The following is a 14,630-nucleotide window of genomic DNA, read 5'->3' as shown; positions in this document are numbered from 1 at the left end:
GAGAAGAAAAAAATCCCATTGTGATATAATGCTTTTTAGCCTATTCATTGATGGAAATACCAGTCGATGTAAATACATTTGACTGGTCATGCTTATCGGTCTATAGGTTAACTTGCATAATTTAGTGGAACTAAATTGGCGCATGCGTAGGCTACAGTATATTCGTTATCTTATTTATCACACCCCTACAGCATACAGATAGAGCCTTTGAGCGGAAAATATGTCAGACAGCGAGAGAGCTGCTGCAGCATCTCAAACGGCAACAGAAGGCAGGCTTCATCAGCACGTCACACCAATGAGCTAGAGGCAGTAGGCTACGCATTTTGAAAACATAATTGTTTGAAACCTGAACATTTTAATACATATGAGGCATGTCTTACCTTGCTTCAAAGTAGCCTATTAGATCTCCTCTCTTTCAAAATTTCTAACAAATATTTTCATCTGTCACATTAAACTGCTTGCATGTGCGGTGCCCTTTTGACAACAGGTGTTTTCCCGCCAATTGCATTATGGAACAAACATTTGTGCATAGCCTACTGCCATGTGCGCATTGCTGAGCTTATAATGTGAATACATTTACATTTTTGTCGTTTAGCAGACGCTGTTATTCAGAGCAACTTACAGTAGTGAGTGCATACATTTTCGTACTGGTCCCCCGTGGGAACCCATTCGAACCCAAACCCTGGCATTGCAAGCGCCATGCTCTACCAACTGAGCCACACGGGATCATAGTTTATCAACATTAAGCTAAAGGTTTGGATCGGTTGCATCAGATTCATTGGGCTCTATCTTCCCATAACTGTCCCAGAGTCTTTTTGGAATAGGCTATTTCTCTGCCAATAGAATAGGTAAACTTTTCTACTATGGGGGATAGTAGATTGACATAGGCTAGTGGTTTTGCTGTTCGTTACTTGTCTTGTTGGCTGAGGAAAGGTAAATGTAGACAGTTATTCTAACATCTCCAAAGTGAACATCAGAATCAGGACCACACATCCTTGCATCTGACTTGCATGTTCTGTTAATATGAATTACCATAATCTAAAATGTGATGTGTCATTCTGAGCACTGTGGGTGGACGCCTTAATCAGGTTACGTACCCAATACATATGGGTCCGGCAGATTTCTCAAATGTCCGGTAAACTAAAATGTTGCTGGTCAAATGTCCAGCGCCACATTTTCCTAACAAAAACCCTGGTTGAGACCCAGACTGAGTTGGAGAATGGGGGGCTACAAAATGGGGCCCCCAGTTGCCCATCCCTGACTTAAACTGTCTTGACTGTCCACAAAAGCGCCTCTAAAAATATAATCCACCTGTAAATCCTATTTAATAACATTCATATTGTATTGCACTTAGTCATCGTAAGTGTCACTGATCGTGACAGTCCATATGCGAGACCCAGAACCATGCAGGGTGTTGTTAGCCATCTAGTCCGGGCGGGGGAGCTGTGCTTTCACACAGGCCTGTAGCAGGAGTCTGGCTGCCACATGCGCAGGTCCACCAGGATCTGGTTGAGCTTCTGCATCCACAGGTTCCTCTCGTCCTTGGTGTCGGCACACAGCCAGTTCCTGCAGGTACACGTAAAGAGTCATGTTATGAGTTTCAGTATACTGGACCGGAGACCCAAGTCAGTTTACCTCCCTTCTCCCTGAAGCGTGCACTCGTTCACTTCCCTGAAGTATTGTTTTTAAATATTTGAGGGGGAGTGAACAAGTGCTCACTTCAGGGAGAAGAGTGCAGAAAATAGAAAACTTGGGCTTCAGTGTGCCAAATGTCATAAAATCAGCCAATCTTCAAATAATTGCTCCACACAAGGTACTTGCCTACAAAACAACACAGCGTACTATAGCAACTTCGACCAGTGACTTACTTGGTGACACACATGGTGTTTTTACACTGGCTGACGAGCGTCTCTCTGTCGTCCTCTCTCTGAGGCCGGACGGTGATCAGCTCGAAGGTGTTGGGCCGGGCACAGAACTCCCTGTTGGCTGGCTCCACCTTATGACTGGTGCAGTTGGCCAAGTTGATGCGACCTATTGGGTTCTAGAAAGACATGCACCCGTCCAAAGAAATTTTATGACAATTAAAATAGATAAAGCTACTATAATTGTTAGCAACATGAATTGACATACTGGTACATTACAACCAAGAATAACCACAATAAAACCTGAATGCTTATTTCCACTGGTCCTATAGTATTGAAAAAATAGGCTCACTGGGCTTATCATTAAAAACTAAAGGCTCCAATAGTGCTCGACGGCAGGTTGGCTTCAACATCCTCCTACCTTGCGTTTCTCGTCATCAGGGTAGGTCCAGTAGGAGATACAGTATCCTGACAGGACACACCATCTCCTGTGCCATGCTCCGAACCCACTCACATCCTCAAACATTGTCTGTAAAACAAAAAAAAATACAGATTAAGATTAAGCCTGTCCAAGGTGAAATCTCAAACGTCTCCCCTTGAAATAACAAAATGTTAGTCTGACTACCTGAGGGCATGTGGGATGTAGATCTGTAAATCTATGTTTAGGCTCCATGTCTACACTGCATCTGATGCATGCGTGTACTCACCAGGAAGCCTCTCTCCTCCACCAGGGAGCCCACCTCACACTGCATCTTCAGGTAGATGTGGCCCTCCAGGGGGCACAGGAAAGGCACCTGGAACAGATTACACAGGACATGTAACACAGGCCTCAGCTGAAAGACCACCAACACATCCACAAAATGCTTCCATCGATTAAGACGGCCGGGTGACAGGACAGATTGGGTTAATTAGCTTTTAGGCAGAAATGTAAGCCTGTTGTCTTCTAATAAGAGTAAATTGGCTGGATGGTGACAACTTAACTGCATACCGTGCCTGAAACACCCCCAAAACATACAAAAGACATCCAGCACAACTTACAGTCCTTACGACAATACCAAGCAACTTGTAGTTTGAGGTTAGAAATGTTAGTGTCACAACAGAACCAGATTATTTTGTTGTCACAAACCACCACACACACAAATCCCAAAATATTAAAGTGGTCATGGATCGAGTAGCAACCTTGCTGTGAAACATGTCTCTGAGAAGCGCTCTCTCAATGCCTTCATATTTGATCTAAAAGAGAGAAACGAGGAGTGTATGTGAGTGAATGAGTGTCAGAGGCGGGCAGGCAGCACACAGACAGTGCAGGTGGGAGAACAAAGACTGTTTTTCAGATTTGTAGGCCCGTCTCCCTGCTCCGGCCTCTCTCAGGACAACTGTCAGTTCTAAACTCTACAGATGTTAGACCCTCCCCTACGATTACCCTGGACATTAGCTGGTATTGTGTGCAGAGACACAGCAGAGGTCAGCTAAAGTGGAAATAGAGGGCGAATTCAGGATATAAATGGAAGTGGAGTCAGAACAACATTTCAATAAAGTTTTTAAAAAATGTTACAAAAGTCTTCGGATTTTACCTTCTCCAATGGGAACTTGTTTTTCCCAATTGAGGCTAGAGTTAGCTTGTGAGACCCGACCAGGACAAAGTTACTGGTGCGGACTGTATTTGGGCCCCCAGGACTGGCCACCACTGCAAAGAGAGAAAGGAGGATTTGTTGTTTAAGCTACACATTATTTGTTTTAGCAGACATTATCATCCACAGAGACTTGCAAAATCAATAAGTCTGTTCAACTGAAGTAGGTGAGACTGAACCACACATCACAATTACTGCAAGTAAAACCTTCATAAAAAATATCCACTAGCAGCAGTTACTTAAAAAGTATCCTTACCTGGAGTCAGACTGCTCTTCTACAGGGGCAAAGAGAGAGATGTTATGAAGAGGAGAGGCATGTTTAGAATGATTTTCAAGATGGCTGACTGTATGTACTGCATACATCATATATGACAACAGTAACAGAATAATAGTATAACGCATTCATTGATGCAATTCTACATTTCCCATGTGGCGATCATTCCTACCAATCCCCCTGAACAGATCCGATAAGTGTTCAAACAAACATTCTGTATGTAACCACAAGGCAGTGTATTAGAGAAGGATGATAAGAATGAAAGCTTACAGAGATGGCGAGGAACCTCTTGGGAGTGATGGCCTAGAAAGAGAAAAGGTGATTGAGTTTCAGAAGAGGTTACGTCAGGACATAGACAAGGGAATGAATGGGTAATTCAAAACACTGACTAAGCCAACCCTGCTATTGTGAGCTGTGAACAAAGCCTTTCAAAGAGACCCTTCACTGTGTGTTGGAATGGAAAGAAGGAGCCTGAAGGCCTAATGTGTGTGTTGGGCAGCAGTAGGCCCAGGGCCTGGTAAGCCTTGTGTTAGTTGTGTTCTACTACCGAGTAGTAACATTACAGTACACCCACACCAAAAGGTGAGTGGGGTTTTAAAATCAGTCCATACCGACAAGCACAAATCGAACATGGCTCCACACCATCTCATCTTAGAGACAGGAAGTTTTTTGAAAATAGCTCTAAATGCAATGCTCTAAATGCATATTCTGATACATAGCAATTGCACTGTATTCAAGCAGAAACTAGAAGGAAAGATACAAGACTATTCCCAGGTCAAATATTAAATAAACTGAATTGTACAGTTTGTTAAGGCATATTTGATTAAATCACACTACCTTTGACTTGCTGGGCTTCTTCCTCTTGTCAGGGTTCAACTCACGCTTCTGCACCTGAAGGAAATAAACAGGGTTAAAGTGAGTAATATCTCAGCTCAAAGAAGTCAGAGTCCTCCTTAAACAATAACATTTGCATTTACAAAAAGCAGCAAGAACTCACCAGGCAGTAAACCTCAATATCAATTGCAAAGTCGTTAGAGACATCAGGCCTAAAACGGAAGAGAGAGAGAGAGAGGAAGGCATTAGAACATGTATGACAGAGGACATGACATGCATGACAGTGGTACTACTCTACAGAATTTCAGAGAGGGAATCTGTGCAGTTTAACTGACATGGTGAACTTGGTAGAGAAGGTGATTGCGTCTCCACTGATAGCGCTACGTGTGCTGGCCAGGGGAGTAGCAACTGTATTCTCAGCTCCAGCACGGATCATGATGAAGAAGTAATGGCTTGACGACTCTGGAATAAACACAGATATAAAGTGGAAAATGTAATGAGTTCTGTCTAACACATAATACTTTAAGTATATTACAATTGGATTGAACAATGTACATTTTTCATCTTGTTTTTGACAGTACGATGTGGAAAACAGGAGATCAATAGAACTGTATTGTCCCCAAAGGCAATTTGGTTGCAGGCTCATTACAAACACTACAAAAGACATAACGTCATTCACCAAAAGAATACAAATAAAAAAGGTGGTTAGAAGAGATAATCAAGTAACACAATTGTTGTGTGTTGGGTCTCTACCTGGCTTGTTAGCAGAGGAGCAGACAAAGTCAGCTTTGAGGGGCAGTCGTAGCTCCAGGAGAGAGATGGATCCCTTGGAGGCTGAGACCCCCATGTCCCCACCCTGCCCCCTCCTCTGACCGCTAGGACCCTCTCCATTCAGACGGTCCAACTCAGCCTTCAGAGCCCCCCGCTTCTCCGCTGGAGGGAGACAAGAAAAAGACGTGTAAGAAAGTTTAAGCGAAATGCATGTCGATAATCTTAAAAATATAACAGCTGATCCCCAAGGGGTATGGTGCAAATTGGGATTGGCTGTCAGTGTGTGCACCCCATGTTGTAGGGGTAGAAGGGGAACTCACTGGCTACGAGCAGCAGCCTCTCAGCCTCTGCCTCCACCTGCGAGCCTTTCCCATGCTCCTCATCCGTACAGCAGTTCAGAGCTTGGCTGGCCTGGCTGATCACGGTCTGCTGCAGGTTCATCTCATTGGTCAGAACCTACAAGGAATCATAAAGACGACATCTCATTGGTCACATGGAACGAGGAAATCAACATCAGCGGTCAGAAGAACCTACATGGAAGGAAGGGGAAAATATCCCAAGAGATGTATATTTTGCACTCAGAGCACTTACACTTGATTCTGTACTCTACTACTAGATCCCTTACTATTAATAACAGTATGACAGGGCCACCTCTGAAGTAAGTTGTTCTTGCTCTGGCATTGTGTCACAGAGTCAGCTTCCATCTCACTTATGGAGAAAACGCACCAGACCGCTGTCGGTGCGGTGTGTTATAGAGACCACCGCCATTGGCAATTTAACAGACGTAATTTCCGTCCATTTCTACATGTGGAATCAGTTAGAAAATTACAGCGGCACTCTGTTCAGAGGTGTTAAGTACTCTCGGCCAGCAGATGCTCAACAATCCTACCGGTCTGTCCGTGCCTTTACCTTCATCTTCTGTTTGATGCTGGTGTGTCCTTGGCTCCTGGGTTCCTCTGCTGCTCTCCGAGACATGTCCTCCTTCCTCACAATGACCTGCTTCACACAGGGCCTCTCCGTACTCTCCTTGATCCTGGTCGACCTGTACGCATCAATACTGGAAGAGAAAGGAAAACATATGGAGAGAGTGAACAAGGAAGGCTGCTTTGCTTCAGTGAAAAATACCCCATAAAAGTATCAACAGGGTGTTAACTGGATACAAGGGTCTGAATGACCTAAGAGAAAATAGTTATGGTTCGTATCTTGAACTCAGTGAAACTAAATGACATAAATAGAAAAGTTGTTGATGTATCAGCTGAAGGGGTGAAGCTCAGCCAGTTACATTAGAGATACCATGAATTCAGTAAGGCACCAGTTTGGGTATGTGCCTTTAACTGGTTAGAGAGTGGTTGGTTACCTGTAGGGCAGGTTGTGGTCCTCATGGTTGTCTGTCTCTAGGCTGTCTGATGACCCGGCCCGGAGCATGCGAGCCCTCTGGAACTTACTGGGTCTGGACACACTGTCAGGAGTCTGGCTCTTAGCGTTGAATGAACTGGCTGGGGTCAACATCTTGTCAGGGATATACATGAAAAAGTATTAAGTTGGCCCAAAAATTACATATTTGGCCATAAGTCTATCTAGTCCATGGGCGCAAACAAAATATGACAAGCTTGCATTAAAAAGCAGTCCAAGACATTAAATAGCTGAAAGACTTTTCTACTTTGTATGCTTAGCATTTTTTCCATTTTGTTTCCAGCTTTGTACTGTAAACTCACCATCATTTTCCTCACTGGGCTCTTGACCACGGCAGCCACAGTCTCAGAGAAGGGGGCCAGGATGGACATAGAGGAGATGTTCAGTTTATCTTCCTCCTCATCTCCTGCACCCTCCTCATCCTCACCACTCTGGTCATGGAACCCGTCAAAGTTGTTGTTGATCACATCAGAGTTGTTGGACTGGTCCACGTTCATCTCATGACTCTCTTCTTCATCTGCATTGAGACAATAGTGAGTGGGATGTTATAGTGACGCCATCAGTGTAAACTTAGATTATATAGAGGACTGCTCTGATTAAAATCGTTGTTGACCGAAAGCTTAGGACATTAAAAAAATCTGGAACTTGCATCCGATTAAAGCATCCAAATAAACATTTTTAGGATCAGTGTAATCTCAAGAAAGCCAAGTTAGTATGATCAAGTATAGTGTACTAAGATAGTAAGTACAGTACCTGATTCCTCCTCCTGTGTTTCTTCCTCAGAAGGCTTCTCCACTGAGAATTCTACACTCTTCACAGGGCTGGAGGTTGGGGTGGTGGCAGCAGGTACATTGGGTTTCTTGGGTGCAGCATTCAGGCTATCCAGAGGGTAAGCTGTTGGCTCATCATCAGGCTGGGAGACAACAGGCCGTCTCTCCTCAGGCTGCTCAATCAGATCCTGAGAAAAATAATTACAGGCTCATTTAACATTTTCTTCATAACTGCTTTGCAGTTGCCCATCATACACCAGTCTACACATATGAAGTTTTGGTCGAAATAAATATACTTCACCACCAACCTTGGCCTGTGTGTTTTTCTTTGTGTCTGCTGCCGCCTCCTTGTTCTTCCAAATGTTGTTCCCTTTCTGGAAGCGGTTACGAATCTGAGCCAGTTCCGACTCACGCTCCTGCAATAAAAAACAAGAAAATGACAACTTTCCATCAGTCTGGTCACAAAACAAATGTCATAATACATGTAATACTTTAATTTTAAAAAGAGCTATTCATTACAAAAATAAATGCCAAAGTGCCGTACAAAGGCAAAACTAAAGACATTACGGTAGAAGGTCTGGGTAAATAAAGTGAACTGTAGTACCAGTTTCTGTTTCTGTGCGAGGTCAGCGGTGGCGGTGTTGGCAGCCTGGGCAGCTCTCAGCCTCTCCTGCACCAGCCTGGTGTTGGGGGTCACAGACTGGCTCACCACAGGGGTACGACCAGTCAGGCCTGCCCCAGACGGGTTCACTACGGTCGGGGTACGAGCGGCAGCTCCATGGCTGGTGGCAGGGGAACTCAGGTCAGAACGCTCCTGGCGCCTCTCCCCAAAACGCTCCATGAACGACTTGACACCTGTTAGAAACAGAAGAGAAAAATATTCAGTAACTCTTGGAGGACAATGGAAGTGGATATAGACATTGAAACACAGCAATGGTCAAATGAGCAGAGACTATGTATTAAAACATCTGATATTTCAGAACATCCTAATAAGCTGTCGACTTTAGCTTAAGAAAAACAACAAAGCTAAGTTGAGAGCTAATTCTCGCACACCTGGAGTTCCAGTCGCTCCAGCGGTGCCTCTCTGCTGCAGGGGAGTGGCTGGGGTGGTCTCCTTGGTGAACCTCTCCCTGGTCTGCAGGACAGAGGGTCCAGTGGTGGAGGGCTTCTTGGGGCTAGCGTTGACCTCCAGGGCTCGGGACAGGGCCTGGTTCTTCAGGGGGCTCTGAGGCACAGGTGAGGCTGAGGAGGGAGCGCCTTTCTGGGGGCTGGGGGTGAAGGCTGAGGCTCTCCCCTGGTAACTCCTCTGGGGACTAGATACAGGAGAGGGGAGACCTCTGCCTGTCCGTAGAGCTGGTCTGGCTTCAGGTACTTCAGTCTTCTGGGGGCTGGGGGGAACCGTTCTGGTGGACTTGACTGGGGAGTGGACAGGCTGCTGAAGAAATGCAAGAGCGAAATTATTAACCAAACTGTTCAGAAAATCTCAAAGTCTTCTGCATGTGCGTCGAAACATAACAATTTATAATTAGTTGTTACTGCACACCGCCTTCTTGCAAAGCATCACCAATTAATATCTTAATTTCTACTTCTGAATCTTTTTCACATTCAAAATGGCTCTATAGAATCAGTTTCTCCCATGCATTGACATATTAATCACACAACAGTTATGTACATCGTGATTAGTAACAAAGTCAACTGTCGCATTATGACTCACCTGGTTGGAGTCCAGAGCAGGCTTGCTGTTTGATGACTGACTCATTTGTGGCCGGTCTGCAGCAGCAGAGGTGGGTTTGGCTCCAGCACCAGCCTCTCTCCTCCAAGCAGGGGTGGCGGTACTGACACTACCAGGCTTCCCTTGTGGATTGTCTCTGCTGCGAGGGGCCGCGTGGCTGAGGTCGTCCTCCCAGGACCCAATGGTGGCAGCAAGGCTGGCCAGCCGACCCTTCCTGCCCACAGGGGCCTCTGAGGACGCAGCAGCAGGGCCGGGTGTGGGGACCGAGGCCACAGCCTGCCTCAGCTGGGTCTGGCTCTTCACTGGGGACAGAGCTGCTGGGATGTCTGGAACCTCGTCAGAGGTACCTTGGAGGAGAAAAACATACGCATTCAAATTTGTCAGGCCAAAACAATAATATGTGTTTAATATGATTGTTGTAGTATATTTCTAAACTGATATTAGAAGGTGTAAAAACAATGTTTGTCAGGTGTTCTATAATGGTTAAGCAGGTAATACATGTACAAATGAAATGATCGAGCTAGTCAACAGGCCATGCTCCTTACCTTCAGAGTCCCAGTACTGCCTCTGTTCAGCCAGTCTGGCCAGGCGAGACTTCATGGCAGCAGGGGTTGAGGAGGTGGGAGCCTCCCTCTGCTCTTCTCTGTTCCTCTGGAGAACTGGGCTAGTAGGCACCTCCTCCACATTCCTGGTGCTCTCTGGCTGTGAAGCAGCACTCACAGCCACCTTCTCTGGTTCTGGGGCAGGGCGCGCTACCTCCCTGGCCCTGACCTGCTCTGGGACAAGCTGTGCTGCCACCATGGGCTCTGGTTCAGGAACGGGAGCACCAGGGCAGACATCCACCCTCTCCAGAGAAGAGGCAGAGCGGATGCTGGCTGGGCCCGTTGGGGGCTTACGGTCAGTCTGGGGATCTGACAGAGTAGGGGTCAGGGTGCGAGGAGGCATCGCAGGCGCTCTGTTCTCCTCACCAATAATGGTGGGCTTGTCAAGTTCACCTGAACGACTCCGCTTGGAGGGAGAGGGCTTGGTGGACTGGTGGGGGGCTGGGGGGTCAAGTAAGAAACACCATGAGTTAAGTTTACACACTGGGAGATTTCCAATCCACAAAATTAACATAAGTATTTGACTTGATATACATACGATCTGAAATGTCACCATTTTGTCTATATTTGTACACAGCATAGGGAAAGCTACAGCCCTAGACCCATCCCACTGATTTGATCAGATCATTCTCTTTGAGCAGTTTCAATGGTCAAGCTTCTTGTATGGAAAGCTGTGCACGTGCAGGGCAAGAAGTTCAACCACTTCCTGAAGGCTAATGGAACCATCTGGGGTTTCAAATAAAACAAAACTCATCTATGCCATATTCACTATCGCAACCAGAGGGAGCACTGTGCTCGCAAATAATTGATGTATTTTATATTGTATCACTTTGAGAATAAAAGTGTATGATCTTTTTGTAGGAAGGCCTTCCCTTACCTTTGTCGATGACAGGCTCTGTGACCAGGCTGTTGCAGGTCTCAGCCAGAGGCTCCCTTGCTCTCTTGGCCATCTGTCTGTTAGAAGCAGTGGGCCTCTCTGCCATCTTCTTCTGCAGGTTCTCCCTGCGAGCACGGGTCCTCTCCAGGAGTTTCTGAACAGGGAAAAAAACAATACTTTATTATGAAATATAACATTTCCATTTAGAGCACTGTGTGCACTCTTTTTTCTAATTTGATTGAATCTAATGAGAACAGGACCTAGGAGTAGTAGCCCGCCGTACCGTCCAGACAGCATTGACTAGCACATATAAAAGTGACATCCTGAGGGACATTCCACACCATTGTAAACTTAAATTGCAACTGCGCCACTTTTCAACCTCATATTTATTGTCTCCAACCAGTGTCTACATAGGGCTGGCTGATATATCAAATTAATTTGAATGTTTTTGCACGATATTCCAAATGCCTGTATCACAAGAATCAAGTTTATTTTGTATAATTTTATGAGCGTTTATGTTCGCTTGTTCTCATGTCTTTTTGGTATCGTCTCCTTCGCCCCCATCTGCTGCGACTGTGCACCTTTTCATTTATACATGCACACCAAGTCCCTCCACCACACACCAAGCCCCTCCCCCTGCCACTCACAGTAACAAAGATGAAAGATCACTTCTTCCGATCTGACAAGCATTTTCAACTCGCTATTTGCATTTGGTCCAACAGAAACAGTCATACAGACACCGAAACACATTGAACAATTATTTTACTGTCATAGAGGAGAACATAACCTTTCTAACGATAGCCTTTTTATGTTTCAACTCATCAAATTGCAACTCCTCCTGAGCAGACCCTATTAAAATGGGAGTATCACTGAACATTGATTCTGAAAAATGTATGCTCAATTTCTGTTGTTCAGTACCACATTCCGCTACAAGCATTTTAGCCACATACTGTTATACTAGCGGTGTAGTCTGTGTTTTATAAATGTGCAATAAGCATAAAAAAACATAAGGAATTGGCAACTCGTTCTCATTCTGAGAAATAAGGTAGGCCACTTGATTTCAACATCTGAACAAAGTGGACAGGCTAGCATGCTGTTCAAACAGTTGGAGATGGACAGAAGGGTGTGTTCATAACAATTCAACTGTTCTATATTGTTAGCTAGCAAATAGATCCAAGTTAGCTATACTTTAAATATAAAGATTAGCTTGCTACTCACTAGCATGTGGGCTTGTGCTTGAGAGATTGTTTATGAGACCTGTGTTCATTTTCTATAATGTCTGCTACAAGAAATGTGTCATTATTAGTGAATGTGCATTATGCATGGTTCTGGTTAAATTTTTAAACAAAAGGGTACTTGAAAGTCAGATCAGTGATTATTGCAAAAAAGCAGGTAAAACAAATTTGATAATTAAATTATTTGTAGGTTTTATGGTTGTGTAAGGCTTAAAATCTAGATGATTTGTAGGCCACGTCGCCCGTCTACATATGTGAAAGCGGCGCATTTCTTGAAAAATATCACGTTAAAAAAGGTATACCCAATGACAGTGATTTCCAAACACAGATTGCGGTGACATGGTGGGCAAGAAAATACACTCCCTCTGCCTAGAAACTCGTTGCAGGTTTTGAAACTCACTTTCTTACATTTAAATTCTACACTGTGATGTCACATAGAAGCATTTTTTAACCACAGATGTAGACACTGGTTTGGTGCTGGAGATAATGAATATGAGGTTGAAGTGGTGCCATTTTAGTATGTTTTCCTTTCTGTTCTATTTTATTGCACCCATAGTGAGCAGTGGATGGAGGGGGTCTATGGCTTTCAAATAGTGAAAAAGTTTTAGTCCACATCACAGGGTCAACAAAAACTACTGAGTCTGGGGGAGATAAAAGGCTGCCATTGCCTCTACACTACTTCTCCCTGGCCTCCTACTCTCCTGTCTGTTCTTCTCATCTGTACACTAAAACCCTAGCTGGCCTCCCAGTCCAAGGCAAACAGTCCTGAGGCATGATTTATTGCCCTGGGCCAGAGCTCTGGCTGCAACAGTGCAATACTCAACACATTCTTGCCTGTTTCAGAGTTGCCTGAGCAGCTCTCTCACCCAGCCAGGCTGTGTGGAAAACTTGTTAAAGTGGGTGTCATTCCTTAGGAATGAGCCACTCGGAATGAGCCACTCCTGACGTGTTGTGGCTACTGGATTTGAAATCTCCCGAGGCATTTCTATTGGTTGGAGTGGAAATTTGAGTGATTTCGTATACTGCTGATGGCCGCTGCTTTCTCTATATATACACACACGAGTTGTCATGGAACAGAACCAGTTCCATACCAGAGTTATTTTTTTAATTAAATCTAGCTAGTCCTCATGGCACATTTGGTTTAAAAAATGGATAGTGTAATTTAAAAGGGAAATTGACAGACAGCTGCTGTATGGAAATGAAGGGGGGAAACACCCAGTGTAACTGAAAACACTAACGTTCACTCCTGTATTCATATTCAAATTCTTCACTTTGTCATACTGTAGTTTTGACTAATGCAGTCAAAGGTTGGAACTATTCCAAGCTCCAACTGGTATCCATTCATTCCCAATAAGGGAATTGTAGATTTCTCTCTCCCTGCTCACACGTTAAGGGAGGGGCTGGGGTTGTTGACAAGACAATTATCAGACTGCTTTATGCAGGCATGTAATGTACAGTATTAGAATTATGAAGAGGAAAATACCTTTAACAGGAGATGTCAGGGTTTAGATGTCATTTAGATGTCACTTCTATAACAGTTGACTTGGCTATCTAACGAGCAACGTTTTCAACAACTTTCAGTTAAGGTTATACATTTGAAATCAGCCAAAGTTAGCTAGTTTACAAAATATTTAAATTCCCATTTGTTGAAGAACAAATTAACGAGGTAGTTACCAGCTAGCTAACGCTAGTTAGCATGCAAACCAACGTGATTAACGTTGGTTTGCATGCAGGTTTTACAACATTATTTCAGTGCTACAAATATCGAGTTTAATGACAGTCACTGAGTATTTTGGTTATCAAACAAGTTTAACATCTTCATGCAATGCAACAAACAAATTGTTTTTAATAGCTAACGTTAGCTGGCCATGGTAGCTACGTTAGCTAGCTAGCAAATGTTACCCAGAACTTACTAGCTAGATAAAATAAATTAACTGTGCACTCACCTCGGTAAACGGATCCATTCCGAGAATAGTTTATCTTTGTTAAAATCTACTGACTTAGCTATATTAAAATCTACAGACTTAGCTATATTAAAATCTACTGACTTAGCTATATTAAATAAGTATAGTTTATCTATGCTAATTCAGCAAACGCGGATAGCTCGTTTCACCAGACCAGACGCCTCCGTTCCTGTTTTTTTTTTTTTTTACAAACATTTGTTCAATATTTGAATTTCAGCGCTGTGTTCACTGCGCAGACTCCGACGGTTGAACTCACGCAGGAATCACGGGACAACCAATGAGAAACACAATGGGCGTAGACAGACGAAGTCTAGCCAATCAGATTCAAGTTTCACTCTCTCTCAATTCAATTCAATTCAATGGGCTTCATTGGCATGGGAAACATATGTTTAAATTGCCAAAATAAGTGAAATAGATAAAACAAAAGTGAAATTAACAATCAGAAATTAACAGTAAACATTACACACAGTACAGAGAGACAATTTAGAGCCAATGTCACACGTAGAAAAATATCTCTGATTGTGATCAGCTGAATAATAATAACCAAGTTGTGAATTTTTTTATATTTACATTTTAGTCATTTAGCAGACGCTCTTATCCAGAGCGACTTACAGTTAGTGAGTATATATATATATATATATATATATATATATTAGAATAGAATA

The 14,630-nt window shown here is 43.8% G+C and overlaps 1 protein-coding gene across 3 annotated transcripts; it reads right to left on the bottom strand.

Moving 5' to 3' along the window:
• Nucleotides 1–885: 885 nt before the first annotated feature.
• LOC121586565 (anillin) lies at nt 886–14,125 on the bottom strand. 3 transcript variants are annotated; one of them, XM_041903347.2, is made up of 24 exons: nt 13,948–14,125; nt 10,767–10,920; nt 9,833–10,330; nt 9,270–9,634; nt 8,609–8,990; nt 8,160–8,410; nt 7,864–7,971; nt 7,539–7,743; nt 7,088–7,302; nt 6,730–6,881; nt 6,282–6,429; nt 5,693–5,828; nt 5,355–5,534; nt 4,937–5,063; nt 4,765–4,813; nt 4,605–4,658; nt 4,038–4,070; nt 3,750–3,768; nt 3,437–3,549; nt 3,042–3,095; nt 2,570–2,656; nt 2,284–2,391; nt 1,869–2,041; nt 886–1,566 (listed from the first exon to the last, which is right to left on the bottom strand). In XM_041903347.2, the coding sequence occupies exons 1-24, from the start codon at nt 13,963–13,965 to the stop codon at nt 1,452–1,454; spliced, it is 3,744 nt and encodes a 1,247-aa protein (XP_041759281.2). In that variant the 5' UTR covers nt 13,966–14,125; the 3' UTR covers nt 886–1,451. The 3 variants fall into 3 exon arrangements, with proteins under 3 accessions (XP_041759281.2, XP_041759282.2, XP_041759283.2); XM_041903348.2 differs by having other exon boundaries at nt 8,609–8,987; XM_041903349.2 differs by lacking the exon at nt 3,042–3,095.
• Between the last annotated feature and the right edge of the window lie 505 nt (nt 14,126–14,630).

This window comes from Coregonus clupeaformis, chromosome 17 (genome assembly GCF_020615455.1).
Source record: "Coregonus clupeaformis isolate EN_2021a chromosome 17, ASM2061545v1, whole genome shotgun sequence".
Lineage (NCBI taxonomy): Eukaryota > Metazoa > Chordata > Actinopteri > Salmoniformes > Salmonidae > Coregonus > Coregonus clupeaformis.
Note: the sequence above shows the minus strand (reverse complement) of the source record. Positions and strands in the feature narration are given on the sequence as shown.